At 43.7% G+C, this 18,025-nt stretch overlaps 1 protein-coding gene across 1 annotated transcript in view; it reads left to right on the plus strand.

Annotated features, from left to right (window-relative positions):
• Positions 1 to 1,707: 1,707 nt before the first annotated feature.
• BRDT (bromodomain testis associated) overlaps positions 1,708 to 18,025 on the plus strand; it is a 75,056-nt gene continuing 58,738 nt past the window's right edge. The window contains exons 1-2 of the mRNA XM_073645241.1: positions 1,708 to 1,749; positions 2,098 to 2,325. Of these exons, the coding sequence (XP_073501342.1) occupies positions 1,708 to 1,749; positions 2,098 to 2,325 (270 nt within the window). The remainder of the gene's footprint in view (positions 1,750 to 2,097; positions 2,326 to 18,025) is intronic.

Genomic DNA, 18,025 nt, shown 5'->3' on the forward strand with positions numbered 1-18,025 from the left:
GTCAGAATTGTAATAATTGGCTTGGTCATTAAGTACATAATTGGCTCCGTCCTTAAGGGGTTAAAGCTACGTGCCTACGGAATGTATTTACTGCGGACATCTTGCACTGACTGTACCACAGTGATTCCAGAAGTGAAGCCTCACACTTCACTCTTTGCATAGCACAGCAAAAATAAAAATATTCAGCTGGGTCATGGCTCATAGTCTCAAGCATACTTCACAATTTTTAATGGCTATGGACATGTGTTGCAGCATGTGCACTGTAATTGTACACCTACTGACATCCTTTAGTGTTCTGACCCACTACAATACCTCTTCTATGGCTGCCATAGAGTATGATGCCCCCACAGTGCATCCCACACAGTATGATGGTGTCATAGTGCCCCCCCACACAGTATGTCTCCACAGTTCTCCCACATGCATTGGGCCCACCAAGGGACACTTGCCACATTATGATGCCCCCAAAGTTACTACCTCCACCTCGCCCAAGTTATGTCTCCACATACAGTATGATGCCCCCACACATTATAATTTCCACACACAGCATGACCCCACACATTATAATCCCCCACGCACTGCAAGATGACCCCACAGTCCCCCTACACAGTATGATACCCCCACATTTTAATGATCCCACACCATGACCACACACACAACACTGTAGAGGGTGACTCAGGCCATCGCATTTGGGAGGGGGCGATTATATGTCCCACCCAACACACAGTATGAGTTCCCTCACTGCCCCCACACAGTATAATTCCCCCCATACACTATGCCAAAACAGCTTCCCTCCTCAGCATAGTCCCCAATCCCCAACAAACTGTAATATCCCTACACACATTATGAAGTTTCCAGAGTGACTCCCCACACAACATACTGTGGGAGTGGGGGTTGACTGGAAGCATCATACACCGTATGATGTCCCCAGTTACAACACATAGTGATGCTCTCACAGCCCAACCACATATGATACCCCCATAGTTCCCCATACAGTATGATACACTCAGTCACTCCAACACATTAATGCTTCCACAGTTCACATAATGATTCACCTACCCACAGCACCCTCACACAGTATGATATCCCTCACACACACAGTATGATGGCCCTACAGCCCTTCCACACATTATGCCCACAAAGTACATTCTCTGACTGCTTCCCACACAATATGATGCCCTCACACTTCCGACTCAGGCCCTCCCCATACACAGTGTGGCTGCAAATTTATAATAGAAAAATACTTTACATTGTGGGAATTGAGGCTCTGTGCGATAGGAACGATCTATTGATATAATTGCTCCAGCTGCGCCAAGACTGATGCTGAGACCGAAAGGTTGGGCAGGGAGCCTCTGTTCCACCATTCCAATGGCACAAAGCTCCCCCCCAACTCATGGGCTTCATACCAGCAACATTGTCTGCCACTATAAGCTTTACAACTGCAACAATGGCAAGGGTGAAACCTGCATCTATACCTGCAGCAGAATTCGACATGATGCGGAGCCCAAACCTTTAGCTCCTGGTAGTTTACGTTGTGGATATATTTCACTGCTTGTCCATGAGAGTTCTTTAAAATCTCTTGCACTTTGCTGGAGGGATAAAAAAACAAGAGGCGATCCCTGTGTAACACCATGGGCAACAGGTGAGGGTGAGTTGGAGGGTTGGTCGCTCACTTGACCAACTACGTGAAAAGTGATGTGTAATCCAATCATGGCTGCTGTACCCACACCAAATGGAGACAGCTCAGAACAAGTAAAGGCGAGATGCCTCAGAAAGGACTAGGGTCTACTCTGAAATGCGTTGCAATAAATTGGAAATGTTTTATACTTCCCGTCTGGATTATCCGTTGTCAGCGGCATCGCCCGGGATTCACCGCACTCCTCTCTCCTTTATTTTCACTTTAAAACACATTGAATTTTTTTCTAGCAAATACACAGCAGAAAATCTGTACTGTGGGAACTTAGCCTAAGTGTCAAAATGTTTGATGGATTTGCATCTAAATATTTATTTGCTGCTTAAAAAAAAAAAGGCACGATAGGGGTACAAGCATATTGTCATTTACCCTTACTTTAACTCTTGGTGTCTTTTTTGTTTTTTTAGGGGAATGTGTGCCGAAGAAGTAAACTGCTTTGCTGCACCATGTCAAGCAGACAGCTGCACTTATCAATCGTGAATCCACCTCCACCTGAATACATTAATCGCAAGAAAACCGGGCGTCTCACTAACCAGCTCCAGTACCTGGAGAAGGTGGTGTTGAAGGCGTTATGGAAACACAACTTCTCCTGGCCATTTCAACAACCTGTAGATGCTGCAAAGCTGAGCCTTCCTGTAAGGGTGTAATTATTATGTAACTTCTATTACTTATACCTGTGTAGTTTAGTGACACTTGGTTAAATGCTTGGCAAGTGAGATTATAATCTTGCATTCAGATGGGCCAACCTATGCCCGATATTGAGCATCAATCGATTTATATACAAGTCTTTGGCACTTGTGTACAGGCCTGGTGCATATTGATACAAACAGAACAATCGTTACTGCATGGGGATAGAATAATTTGTATTATGTTATCGGCAGCAGAACCCTCGTTTACATGGGGAGAGATACAGCCAATAATGATCATGATTATTAAGGCAGGATAAAAGATCTGATCACCCAACAATCGACAGTTTAGGGTGATCGACTGCATGATTGCACGTGTCGATTGTCGGGAATAATTGTTTTTACAAACTTTCATTTATTAATTTTCGGCCTGTCTAAATGCACTTTTAGGAGCAGAGCAGAGTGGCATCAGTTTTTCTCATACGTGGAGAGAAAAAAAAAATAAAAAGTTTCTCCACCTTCTCCATTCTGTCAGTCTATGAAAATTGGACCATGCTCAATGTCATCCAAAAGCAGTCCGATTTATTTATTTATTTTTTTTCTTCCCCAGACTCCCAACCCTCATATCAAAATTGGACATGTCTGGTTTTTTTTTTTTTTTTTAACCGCGGACTACTCAGTCTGAGGAAAAAAATAAGGCTAAGGCGATTTGGTGCATGACAGAAAAATTCTCACTTTAGTGATCTTCCCATTGACTTGTCATGCACCTCCCCTTTTTTGCAATTTTGCCCTATTTTTCTCTATGGACCCTTTCACCACAGTTCGATCACCTAAACCACCACCATCCTTGTATACCCAGTGGTAATGGCTTTCTAAATATGCCCCTGTATGACATAGTGATAAAATAGCAAACACTCAGGGAGAGTTACTAAAATTGTCTTCCTTTTGAATGTTAAAAGCTTAGACTAGACAGTAATAAAATTGACCACAAAATGGTTCATGCTGTTTTTAATAATTTTAGTGCAAAAGTGATACAGAATAGCAAGAAAAATATTAAGATTTGAGAGTCCTCAGTGGTTGATACCTTTTAATTGCTAACTGAAAAGATAACAAATTGCAAGCTTTCCAGACTACTCAGGCCTCTTCATCACTCATAGAATAACACAAAATCTGAAGAGTCACATATTTATACACAAGAATAATGCAATAGATGAAACAAGTGACGTGAAGCAGAACTATGAGTAGGGGAGAAAGAGTTGTGGCCTTAAATATTAGGGCAGTTCATGGATAAGTGTGAAAGTTTTATTGTCGTGTTATTGATGTTCTGGTCACGGGTTGTGATGCCCCCACAAGGTCAGAGAAGCATATTCCTTAGTTGATATAGAAATACATAAATCCATGCGACATATTATTCCTGCACCGAGTGTGTCAAAGGTTGAACAATATTTACAGATTCACACTAGATGGGTTCCCAGCAAGGAGAGTCGCCTTACCGTGGCTGCCGGGTACACATGAATTGGCCAATTTATGCGCTAAGTATTCTCAATTATTCCTATTTTCTAGAGCAGTGATGCAATTCAAATTTCATATATTTCATATTTGCATACTATAGCACTACAGAGTGCTACTTTATTTGTTAGGCAGATAATAGAGCTGAGGACTATTGCCACCTTCTTCTGCTTGGCTGACACTTGTGTGATCAAGCTAGTCTGACACCGTACATTCAGTTGCCACCTCTGGTGACTGGAGAGATGGCTGCACATGTGGCTCTTTCCATTTATTTCTATACTAATTCCAAAAAATAGCTGCGTAAACTTGCGTGGACGTTGTTAAAACTTACATATAAGTGGTTAGAGAAGGAACTGTCTGTGATAAGACAACGCCTGGGGTTTCACATATCTATTACAATAAAAACTAGATAATTTTGATTCTGGCTCCTACAACCCCATAGCCAGAGCCCTCACATTGTTTGCAGTACACATTGTATAACCAATCACAGTGCAGCTGCCATTTTTTTTTTTTTTTGTTGAACAGTTTAAAGAGGGCTTGTGTCTTGATAAAAATAAAAGTTTATCTGGTGTAAATGCCGCTTTTTTCCTGAATCTGGTGATGGTTTTCTTTTTGTTCCTGCACCTTTCCATACTTGAGATGTCCTCCTCTTCCCTGTAAAGAAATCTAGTCTCTTTAGCCATCTTGGTTAAGATACCCACAAAGAGTTGAGGACCGTGCCCGCTTAGTTAACAAGGCCATATCTGGGGTACAGAGAGGCGCAAGAACAAAAGTGACGCATTACAAGATTCAGAAATTACACCAAGTTAAAAAAAAAATACATATTAATGGCAAGTGACAGCTTTTATTTCTTAAAGTAGTTGTCCACTGCTCGGACAACCCCCTTCTCAATCACTATACTACCCCCATGTAAATGAATAGCCGTAATATTCGCCTCAAGTGTGGGTGCTGTTCCAGCAATGTCAGCGCCTGCTCTCCCTGTGCTTGCATGACATTATGCCACATGAGCCCTGCAGCCAATCAGTAGCCGCTTCCCTCTCTCTTCCTTCTAATGTAATTGTCATCTGGAAGAAGCCAGACAGCAGCCGCACACACTCACTTCTTTCGGGTGTCAGTTTTGTTTGAAGTAAGAGTGAAATGGCCAATAATTGGCTACAGTGCTCTCATGACATAACAATGTCCTGTGAGCCCCGGATGAGCAAGTGCCAACATCGCTGGAACAGCGCCCGCACTGGAGATGATCATATGCTGCTAGTATTTTTACATGGGGCAACTATGGTGATTAAAAGGGGTTGTCCACTACTCGGACAACCACTCCTCAAAGAGGACCTAATTTCTCATTGTTTGATATTGGTAGAAAGACCTGTTTTCTGTTAAAAATTTTGCTAAATAAGACTAGTTATGAGACATGCAATACTGCCAACATAGTGGGACTTGGCAATCTAATGGTTAATCGCAACCGATGACTTCCTAGTCCTGGCTACCTGCGATGGAGATATCAAAAAGTTTCTCTGATAGATATAGTAAGACCCTGACATTTTGCAGTCCTCTTCTGTATCTCCATGCATTACTTATGTGATACAGGATCCCATGAGACTCTCTGGGAGTACTGGCATGGTTGATTGTATCCTATATTTTTGGAGGTCTGGTCTTTGTGTTGAGGCCCACAAGCTTTAAGTGTATGAAAGAACAGTCAGTCGTATGATGTGTTATTACTTTTTGGAAGTTGTACTGTGATCTCTGAATATTCTTCCCATGTCTTGATCTATTCTTTCAGGTGAATGTTTCTGACGCTGTATGTGCATAATTAGTTGGTACTGTAAAAGCAATATCCAGATACCAGCTTTTACGCTTCGTGTCCATTCTGGTAGCAATTGGCTCTACAGTATACACAGATGACCCCCAATTCAACTCTTAATCCCACTTTCTGATTTTGATTTAATATTTAATACATGTCACATTCTTAAGCTTTACGTGCAGTCTAGCACTGGGCTTACCAATCATATTCCTGAAAACTTCTACTTTTACTTCTACTCTACTAGTTGTTTGGGCTGTAAATGTGTGAAAGGTCCTATACTAAATGCACAATAGTTACCCCGAGTACTGGATCTTGTGGCCATACCAGATTTTGTCACTTTAGTGTCTTATTAAAACCACAACTTGTCTGTAAAGATTATGTAAGGCGCATTAATTGTCTGCTTTTTGACAACTTGCCCCAATTAGTCTGTATTTCTCAAATGTGAAGAATAACTGACCAAGGGGTAAAGATAGAAAGGTCACCATATCGGTCTTGCACCAGCTGATGTATTTCATCACGAGCTGCCAAATGTCTGCGCATTTAATATTTATTTTAATAATTGCCATTTAGTACGTAAACCATTGCTTTGAATGTCTTGTGCAAAGTATTTATTCTTACCGCAGGTGTTAGTGACATTCTACTGCTGGGCACCCCCCCCCCCCTAATTTTCAGTGGCCACCTTGGCTACCTTTGAAACTATACCACTGCTGATTTGGAGTTTCCACATGGCATCAGACACTTAAAGGGAAACTTATGGCTGATTCATGCTGCCTGGACCACGGGCAGCATGAATCAGAGTTCAGCTCTATGATCATAGCCATCTATGTTTTTGTTTTCAAAGTAATGAGACTTGGAAAGGAGGGGACCCTTGGGACCGGCAGTACTGTTGGATGACTACGTCATCTTGACTGCTTTTTCCTGTGCACCCAGCTCCAGCTCTCTGCACAGCTGGGCGGCCTGGACAGTGGTGCAGCCCCTTCATTCTCAGGATTCGCCGGTGGCGGGAGCGGGGTGGTCATGTGACCCCCATGTATGAGATTTTCATTCTTCCAGCTACATCCCAACTAGACATGTCCAATCTCTCAATACACTTGTATTGAGTAGACCTTGCTCATCTTGTTGGCATGTGACCGCATGTATGCAAATTACCTACTTGTGATCATGCTTCCGGCAGCTGAGAGTACTCGCTGCACGCAGTGCGTGCAATGTGAGGATTCACAATTCTGCAGTCACATAGGCTACAAGTCTGCAGAACACCTCTTTAACGTTCCCTTTTAAATGGGCTGTACTGCAAGGGCATAGTGCCTCTGCTGTCCTAGCTGTCGAAACCCACTGAGCAGATGGCAATGGTGTACTGATATGCCAAGAATGCCTAGGTTTTCTCTTTAAAGTTATATTTATAAAAATGTTAACATTATTCTGTCAATAGGGTACATTATGAAGTTTAGCAATAGTCTCTCTGTATTATTTCCTATTGTCTTGCTATGGCTGTATTAAGATTTTCCAAATTTAGATAATTGATTGGTGAGGGCTATTGGAGCAATGAGAATTTAAACAAGTGACTGTTGTGGTTTTTTTGGTTTTTTTTTAAGAAGTTTTTCTCTAAGTTAAAAGTTTAAAATTAATTTTTAATTTGGCTATTGACAATACACAAAAAATCAATTAGTCTTTAAGGACAAAACCACTGAGCCCAGTGATTGGCTGCAGGGCTTCTGACGTGATGTCACCGCTGCAGCCTGTACACAATCAATGGAGCAGTTGTGAAAATGCAGCTCTGGACCTGTGAAAGATAAGTAACACTTGGTTGTTCTTTGTAGCACAGCCACCACAACTTAGAAAAAAAAGTTTGTAAAGGGTAAAAACCCCTTTTTAAGTTTTAATATTTAAAGTGCACTTGTCAGCAGGATTGTGCTTAGTAAACCACATACACTGTCAGGTGGGTGCCGTTATACTGGGTAAAATGATACCTTTTGTTGATGAAATCCGTCCAGTGATTCTTGTGTAATCTTCATTTTCATTTCTGCCATAATGATATGCATGTGCTCTGGTGCTCTCATTATGTATTCATGTATGCCTATTTGTGCCTTGTTACAGGTCACTGTGCTTTCAGTGACCTGCCTACTATTTTACATACTGACTTTGTAATTTGTGTCACATTCAAATTTACATTCCCCAAGATGGCCGCCAGCGTAACCGCAGTAGCTTCTCTCGTTTCCTGAGAGAGGCTACTGCGCATGCGCAGTCACCATTTTACTTTTGGAAAAATAATTTGGGTGCAGCAATATGGCGCTGCGCATGCACAGTAGCATCTCTCGGCAACCCAGAAATGCTACTGCGCAAGCATGGGCGGTGGCCATACTGCTGCAGGTAAATTTCTTTTTCATCCAGCAACATTGCACCCCCGACGCTTAGCTACTGCGGACGCCATTTTGCTAGAGGAAAAAGACATTTGCCTGCAGCAATATGGCCCCCACCGCCTGCGCTTGCACAGTAGCATTTCTCGGTTGCCGAGAGATGCTACCAGGGCTGTGGAGTCGGTAAGCCAAACCTCCGACTCCTCAATTTCCATGACACCAACTCCAGCTCTGACTCTCTCAATCATGGCTCATGTTTAAGTGATAAATTTACTGTAGCACAGATTCATCTCAGCTATAAGTCTAGACCCTTAGATCAGGAATAGGACAGACATTTATAGGACATTTCATAATTTTCCCAAATTCTTATGAAAAAATATTCCCCGCAAACTGTGTTGCACTACTGTATCCAATTTATTATATATTTTAGGAGTCGGAGTTGGACCATTTTATACCGACTCCGATTCCACAGCCCTGGATGCTACTGCGCATGCCCGGCGCCATATTGCTGCACCCAAATTTTTTTTCCAAAAGCAAAATGGCACCCCCACGTGCGCAGTAGTATATCTCGTCAAACGAGAGATGCTACTGCGTATGCGCTGGCGGCAGCGTCGGCCATCTTGGGGAATGTAAATTTCAATGTGACATAGAAATTACAAAGTCAGTATGTAAAAATACTAGGCAGGTCACTGAAAGCACAATGACCTGTCACAAGTCACAGATAAGCATACATGAATACATAATGAGAGCAAATGCATATCATTATGGCAGAAATGAAAATAAAGATTACACAAGAACCGGCGCCCACCTGACAGTGTTTGTGGTTTACTAAGCAGGTGCGCTTTAAAGTAGGGTACAACTTTTCTAGTCATTCCCTGCAGAACTTTAAGGGTATGTGCACACGGTGCGGATTTGCTGCGTTTTTATGGTGCGTCAAAGCCGCAGCGGCCAGATGTTACAGCATAGTGGATGGGATTTCTAGAAATCTCATGCCCACTATGCATTTTTGTGCACCTGCGGAAACTGACATGAGGTGCGTTTTTCAGATCCGCAGCATGTCTATTTCTCTTGCGGAAATCCATGCGGATTTTCCCCATAGACTTGCATTAGATGAGGAAAATCTGCATGCGTAAAAAACGCATCGGAAACACACACAAAAACGCTACATGATGATCAATAGTTTGCTTAAAAAAACTATTCTCCAATTTCAACATGAAGACATGAAAAACGCACGAATAAATAACGCATCAAAGGTGCGGAAATGGGGCAGAAATTCTGCAGCGTCAAAACCGCAGCAAATCCGCACCGTGTGCACATACCCTAAGAGAATATATATGCTGGACAACCTCTTATACGGCTGCCTTCACACACATCGCATTTTGGTGCTTTTATAGTTGCAGTTGTTGTTGTTTTTGATAGTTGTTATTTTTCTTGAAAAAACAATCGCTGACTGTAGCGGACTAACAATAAAAAAAAAAATAACCTTTATTAATAATTTTAAAATGCCTAATGTCCGCCATGCTATACAACAGTCTATCCACTATATTCCACACTTTATTATAGTAGATGTTACATGCGCGCCGGCAAGGTTCAGATAGGGCGAGACAGGTTTCATGAATTCTTTGGAATCCTGGGTGAACCGTTACTCATGGCAACCATAGACCATAAGCTGCAGCTTCTCTCAGGCACACGATGGATTCAGTTGCTGACCAGACATATCTGACGAGTCTTTTTCAACAGTTTAACAGTGGAATTTAGTCTGAAGCATGGCCAGTGCAATTCAGGGATATTACAGCAACAATCTTCATTACAGTACAGTCTAAGTTTCTTGAGCAACCGGCTCCAGTAACAATACAGTAGTTTCTTCACAAGGCATAGTATTACAGTCTCTTCAGTAGCATAATTCAGCATAGATTAGATCTCTTAGCAGCACACTTCTATGCATACACAACCACAGGCTTTTCCTTCACAAGGACACAATAGTACATAGCATTTTTTACCCTGCATGGAGATGGAGGGGGGAGGATTTGATGAGGGAGATGATCCTTGTGACAAAATTCCTTCCAGTCTTTATCTTCCTGCCCGATAATACTCTGCACTGTTAGTTCAGGGAGTTTATCTGACCTGTGTTTAGTTTCTCTCCTGATCTGAATCCTGTTAAGTTGCCTTCTGTCAGATCCAGATAACACACCACCTTTCTCTTTGGCTTCAGCCAGACTACAATAACCAGTTCCCCACAACCCCCCTGGGGCTCTGCTAAAACACTCCCTGTCTCTTGTGACTCTGTTAACCCCTCTAGTTGCTGGATGCTTCTGAAGCACAACAGTTCCTGTCTCCTGTGCTTGTTTTATTTTTAACAGTTGCTGGATGCTTTTGAAGCAACAGCGCTACTTCTGCATGTCACAATCTTCCCTCCTTTTTGAATGTCGTCCTCGACATTCGTCTTAATTGGTCAACTTGGCCAATTTTGAGACCGTGGTGAAAGTTGAGTAACTTTATATACAAATTGGCATAACATTTATAAACATTTATAACAACCTATTCCATGACCTTTTTCTTCCTGTAAGAAATAAACAATTAATACAGAGTCTCTTCAGCTGGAGCTTTTCGTACGTCTTCAACCAGCTTACTCTCACTAGGCCTTAACAGTTCTTTGTTTCTACAAAGTCTTTTAAAGAAAATCAAAGCATGAAAACAAGTCTTTACACCAGGTAACATCTTCCATACTGCCTCTCGGTGGTGAATACCACTCCAGCGGGCTTACCTGGTCCGCAGGCAGAGATACCTGTTTCCAGTCGATATTCCTTGGCACTTGACTTCACCAAGTGTCTCATACGTCAGCATCACGTGTCTCGCTTCTCGAGTCGACATCCTCCTGGTGGGTTGTTCCTCAGGTACCACGAGTTCTTCGGTCACAGGAGTTTCTTCCGCTGCACTCATTTCCCATGCTTCCGCAGATGCTCCTGGAACTGCCTCTGTAAGTTCCTGTACTTCTCCGGAATCGACTGGTTCCACACGGTCTAGTAATTCCGCTGCTCCTGAGTGTCGATCGGTCTGTTCAGGGGCCAGTGTACAATCATCAGATCTGAATTGGACTTCATCTATACTTCTTGGTACAAACTCTGGAGCCTCGGGACTTAGTTCACTCTCCTGAGGATGGTACATCCCTCTCCTTGCTGGTCCGAGAAATACAACGGTGTGTTCTTCTCCATCGGAACTTTCAAGGTCCCTATCCACCTCCAGAGCTTCAGTTTGTGGTGGTCCCTTAGTTGATCTCGGTCGTTGTCAGTCTGCTTCTGGGAAGTCTTGTTGTGGTGGGAGATAATCACAGGGTAGTAATAACTTCCAATGGACTATTCTAGTTTTCTTGTCCCCTCTTTCCAATCGGATTTCATACACTGGACTGTCATCGGCTTTCCTCTTTATGAACACATACACCTTGTCTTCCCAGTACGAACAACGTTTTCCTGGACAGCCTTTCTCACGTACGTTCTTGACTAGCACCCGGCTTCCCGGTGCCAATTTTGCTCCATAATATTTTCGATCATAGTACTCCTTACTCTTACTCTGTCCTTGCAGAACCACTTTGGACGCTATGTTGTATGCCTCTGCCATCCGTTCCTTCCATTTCCGAACGTACTCCGGATACGTTCTGTAAGTCTCTGACACCAGAGTATCGATCATGGTGTTGATTGGCAGTCTTGGCGATCGTCCATACAGTATGAAGAAGGGTAAGTAACCCGTTGCATCGCTCTTTGTACAGTTATAGGCATGTACCACTTTTGACAGAGAACTCTTCCAGTCTTTCTTCTCATCAGCTATTAAAGTGCTCCACATCGACAATAATGTCCGGTTAATACGTTCCAAATCTCCATTACCCTCTGGGTGATAGGGCGTTGTGTGGGATCTCTGAATTCTACAGGACTTTCCTAGTTTGGCAAAGAGCTGGTTCTCAAATTCTCTTCCTTGTTCGTGGTGTAACCTCGTAGGGAACCCAAACCTCAAAGCAAAATGATTGAAGATCTTATCTGCCGCTGTTCGACCCGCTTTATTGGTGGTGGCATATGCTTGAGCAAATCGAGTAAAATGGTCCTTCACCACCAATATGTATTCGTAACCACCCTCTCACATCTCTAGGAGTAGAAACTCTATTGAGACCATCTCAAATGGATATGTAGTTTGGATGTTGCCCATAGGTGCCCAGGTTGATGTTTTGGGATGTTGATCTTTCAGACACCCACATTCCCTGGTCACGTATCTCTCTGCATGCACAGCCGGAAGAAACATTCACGGATCAAGTTTGTTGTCCATTCCATTCCCAGGTGCCCCATGTTTTCATGGAGTTCTTTGAAGACCAACCTACGGAATACTCTGGGTAGTACCAACTGCCAGTTTTGTCCTCCTTTATGATACTGGATTCTGTTTTCACTGAGGCAGAGCTTGGTCCATTCTTTAGCTAAAACAGATACTGCTAGTGACTCATTATCTCTCTCCCGTTTACTTGGAAACCAATTTTGGTCCACATAAAGTAGTATTCTACCAATTAACTGATCTTCCCGTTGTGCTCTATGGATTTTTCCTTTTGGTAGTTGTTGAATGGACAGGGGCTGATCTTGTTCTTTCGCTTTTATCGTGGTTTCCACCGTCAACGGACACCACAATGGTGTCTTCCTCCTGATAAGCTTGTACTGCTTGGGTAGTGCTCTCAATTGCTTCCAGACTGACTTCCTCCGAGCATTCTTGCATTAACTCCTCAGGCTCTAGTGGCATTTTCGACAATCCGTCAGCATCCGCATTGCATTTTCCTGGCCTGTACTTGATGCTAAAATTGAAGTCGGCTAGTTCAGCGACCCATCTCTGACCCGTTCCATTCAGTTTGGCTGTAGTGAGGATGTAGGTCAAAGGATTGTTGTCAGTGTATACCTCAAACTCTTTGCTGTAATAGAGATAATCTCTAAATCGTTTACAGATAGCCCATTTTAATGCCAGGAACTCCAATTTTCCAGAATGTAGATGGTAATCCTCCTCAGCGTCTGTCAACGTTCTAGAACCGTAACCGATGACTCTCAATTGTCCAACTTGAGAAGTGTCACAATGAAGAACAAATGGTAAGTTGAAATCAGGATATCCCAAGATGGGTGGTTTTACCAGGTAGTCTACTGGTTCTTCCAATACCTCCTGGTGGTCTGCTGTCCAGGGAATGGGCTGTTGGGATGAAACGGCGTTGTTTCTCTTAAGCCCGGTCCTACCCACTTTCTTCTTTTTCTCTGTGGGTGTCGTTGACTGTGCCCCCCCCCCCCTCAAGAGGAGGTATAGTGGGGCGGCAATCCTGGAGAAGTTCCCAACATAAGTACGATAGTAGGAGAGGAATCCTAATATCTGCTTCAACTCCCCGACAGTAGAGGGCCCCTTGTCTTTTAAGGCCAGTACCAGAGCGATTTCTGCTAGGTCCATGGTATATCCTTCTCCGGACACAATTTTCCCTAGAAATCGGACTTGCCTTTTGAATAGTTCACACTTCTTTGGGGTCAACTTAACTCCATGTTGTTGATACCACTGTAATACGGTCCTCACATGTTCAACATGCTCCCGGTAGGTTTTGCTTTGTACAATATTGCCATCCAAGTACGGCTGGCAGATATCGTCCCTCAATCCTTCTAAACATGTCTCCATGCTCCTCTGGAATTTTGCTGGAGCTGAACTGAGCCCAAACTGTATACGGATCCACTCGTATAACCCCCACGGTGTTGATGAATGCTGTCAAATGGCTACTGGACTGTTTAACAAATCGTTTATGGTATACTTTACCCTGATTGAGGACAGAGAACCAGGTACTTCCTGATAGGCTATCCAGCATATTTTGAATCTTTGGTATTGGGTGCCGATCAGGTACTGACTTTCGGTTTAGTTCCCGGTACTCATAGCAGAGTCTCAACGTACCGTTCTTGTTCCTAACACAAACAATAGGAGAGGAATAAGATGACTTCGACTAGGGGACCCAACCTCTGTTGATTTAGGTCTTGTAAATACTCTTTCACTTCACGGTGTAATGGTTTCGGCACAGACATGTAACTTCTGGTTACTGGGGTCGTGTCTTTCAAATTGATTTTCAACTGCAACGACGGGATACAGCCTATATCAGAGTCATCTTTGGAGAATGCATGACACTCTTCTCTCAGCATCTATTTTGCTACCACACACAAGTGTTCCAGGGTTACTGGGGGATACCAGGACCCCAAGGTGGATCGTGCAATTTCCTCCCCTGAGCAACTCCTATTCCTTGGTGGGGAGACTGAATTCACGGTAGACTCCTGGGCGGATCTCACACTGGCTGGATATACCGTTTTAACGGTTTCATTGTGACCTAACACAGTATTTGCATCCAGTCTAATTTTGTGTTTCGTAGTATTCATCACCGGTACTGTCACTCGAGCAAACCCACCAGTAGGAATCGTGAGCACAGTCTCGCCTTGAACTAGACCTTCCAGAAGTTCTGAGGAGTCTTTTGGCATGAACAGTCTTTTCTGGACTTTTCTACCCGGACTCCACACCTCACCCCCACCATTTTGTTTGCAGGGATGATGGTTGGGCGCCAGCCTATATTTAGTTCTTTTAGGTCCATTGTATTCTGTGCTTTCTTTACTCTGACTCACATTTACGCCACAGCGTTAGTTATAGCATGTGATGTGGCAATTGCATCCACCACCAGCATCCCTTACTTGTGTTTCATGATGATCTCACTGATTACATTATAACCCAGGATAGGATCCTCTGCCACGTTCTGATCACAGGTCACGAGAAAAGGTACCAAAAGCTCAGTGGTGTTGCTGTTCTTCGTGGCCCTCAGTTGGAAAGTCACTTCCACCCAGCCTATGAAAGGGATTTTGGTTTGGTTGACAACTTTGCCGTGGAGTTCCACTGGTCCTAAGTGTTCTTTTAGCGACCGATGGCAGGTAGCGCCATCTTCATTTAAAAGGCTCATTTGAGCTGCTGTGTCCCACAGTGCTTTTACCAGTAGTCCACCTAACTGGCACTGTATAAAGCACCTTTCACCGATTAGGCTGATGAGGCTATCTTTACTGACCGAGGAATCTTCCTCCCAGGAGTACATCGTTTGACCTCCGCACTGGGCTTTAAGTAACTGATGCCCCTGTCTCTCTTGCAGCTGTTGTTGACGGGAACACACTTGGGGATAGTACTGACGCAGCCATTCTACCACATGAGCCGTTCTGGGGTTTGGTGAGATTTGCTTCTGGGGCCTCTTCCGTGTCGCGGATATCAGTCGCCCCGTACTGGCAACCTCCTATCTTTTAACTCAAACAACCTTGACCATTGGCATTCCTTGGCATAATGTCCTTACTCACCACATCTTAGACAGAGGACACATACCGTACTCTGATTTGATGAACGGCACGCTTCACAAGCTGGGTATCTTCTGTTTTGGTACCCACTCCTGGGTCTGAGGGATGCAGGTTCTGACCTGGAACGAATCAACTTTTTCACCTCAATCAACTCAGCTCGCAGTTCTCCTATTACTTCCTCCCAGTCAGCCCTGGCTGTCCTCTCTTTTGTTGGTGCTTTAAGGTTCCCTCTCGGAGGTGGTACTGGAGGGTCTCCATGATCATCTTCGGACTGGCCACTGGGGATCTCCAACTTCAACTGACTCATTTTGGTGATTTTTAGGAGCAGAGCCTTTCTTTAACTTTTGTTCGCTCTCTGACTCCAAACTAGCTGCCTCATTCGTTTTTTTCAATTAGGACTTCGTCCAGAATGCCAGGATCTTCTAGGTACTGTTTCAGCTGCAACTTGATGTCTTTGCTGATTAACCCTGTTCCCAATGATCTCAAGAACTTCTTCTGGACTAGTCCAGCATCAAACCTCTCCTCCGCTTCTACATCTCTGGATGCAAACAGTCTATCCTTCAGTTCAGTTGCTCTGAGCAAGAAACTTTGGGGTGATTCATTATTTTTCTGTGAGCGGTTAATGAGTTGGTGGAACAACTCTGAAGTACTCTATTCTTTTATAGTTCCCTTTTAAAATCCTCTTCAGCTGTTGCAAGGTCAATTGACTCTTCATTTCTAGCATAATACAGAGGTTCAGTCCTGGGCTGATCGCTTTCACCACCCCCTCAACGATCTCATCTGGCTGGTAGCCTTTCTGTAAGCCTGCATCGATCTAGTGCAACAAGTTCATATAAGACAGTTTCTCTTTCTGTTCACACTCTCCAATCTGTCCCAGGATCTTAAATTCTTTCCTTATGGTGATTTGGGGTGTTAAGGCCCCGTCACACATAACAAGATCGCTAGCGAGATCGTTGATGCGCCACGGTTTTCGTGACGCAATAGCGATCTCGCTGTGATCTCGTTATGTCTGACAGGTAGCAATGATCAGGCCCCTGCTGTGAGATCGCTGATCGTTACAAAGCTTCCCGGACCATTCCTGGGTCGTTGCGGTCCCGCTGGGCAGTGTGCATCGCTGTATTTGACACCTTATCAACGACCTCGTTAGCGATTCAGAACTGAGACACGTAGGCGTGCATAAATTGGACTTTTCTGCGCCCCTTGTCCCCGATTGGTGGTCGCTACTGCGTCCTTGTTTTTTGGATCCCACCAGCGTTCTCCGGCTGTGACTCCACTTTGAAGAAATCAGGCATCTTTAGCGAGGTAGGTATTGTTTGGGGTCTCAAATGAGTTTCCATTTCTAATTCATTTATAGGACATCTACCAATTATCTGCTATCATTGCTCTTCAGGGAGGGAGGGCTTGGCTTCTATCTGTATATATATGCTTTTGCATGGGCAGATATTTTAGGGATCTCGTGCACACACACCCACACAGCACGTTTTCTGACACTCTGTCCTGGCCAACCGCTTCAGAGTTTTTCACACGCCAATTAACATGAAGCTTAAATCAATAGACTCTGTTGTTTTGGCCTGTTGCACGCTTCACAACTTTCTTCGTCGACGTGATGCAATTACGTACTGTCCGCCTGGCTTCGTGGACTCTGTGGACCTAGCCAACGGGGAAGTGGAGCTCGGTGAATGGCGTGAAAACGATCCTGCAATTGCAGGCCTTCAACCAGTGGGACATGGCAGAAATACCCATGATGCGAAGACCTGCCGCTACAACTACTGCCAGTATTTTAACGGTCCTGGTGCTGTTCCTTGGCAGCATCAGAACCTATAGTGGGCAACTACTCATGTTTCTACACTACTGACATTTCTGTACTGATGTGTCTAATAAACTGTGTTCTACTATGCAAAAGCTTTGTTTCTCATTCTTTCAGTAGTAGCAGTAGTCACCGCAGTAAGCAGTCCATATATAATATATATATATATATATGTATACACATGCGTATACAGATACATACATACACGCATATACATTCGTGTACTCGTATGTAAACAGATTCATCCATGTACTCATACATATTTTTAAGTACATAAATATATATACACACACACTCATATACACATACATATACAGATAACTATATATACACATACATACTCTCAAACATACAGATATGCATACACATAAATGGCCATTTATATATATATATATATATATATATTATAATATTATGGACATCCATACATCTGGACAGGAACAATGCACACACCAGTGTTCCCGTCTGACCGGAGGCGCAGTAGCGATGTTAAACCAAGCCCGCCCAATCAGAACGCAGTAGCGTCCACCAATCGGAGATGAGGGGGCGCGGAAAAGTGATTTTATGCACGACTTTGTGACACAGTACAGTCCCTATCAAGGTGTGGATCGTTGAAATAGCTGCTGTGTGAAAGCATCCCAACAACCACCGAGATCGCTAGTTAGATCGCTGGGGCGGCCGAAATCGTTGGGAAGTTCTGCATGTTTGACAGCTTCCCAGCGATCACGAAACGACTCTCCAGCGATCCAAAAACCGTGACGCACTAACGATCTCGTTATGTGTGACGGGGCCTTTAGAGTGAACTGTCTTCCTGATTTATCTAACCCTAGCAGGTTAAAGGTTCTGTCGGAGTCTGTCACCCGTTCAGAGGTTTTGGTAG

Source organism: Phyllobates terribilis, unplaced genomic scaffold, assembly GCF_046119375.1.
Source record: "Phyllobates terribilis strain yellow unplaced genomic scaffold, ASM4611937v1 Scaffold_8__6_contigs__length_399053987, whole genome shotgun sequence".
Classification (NCBI taxonomy): Eukaryota; Metazoa; Chordata; class Amphibia; order Anura; family Dendrobatidae; genus Phyllobates; species Phyllobates terribilis.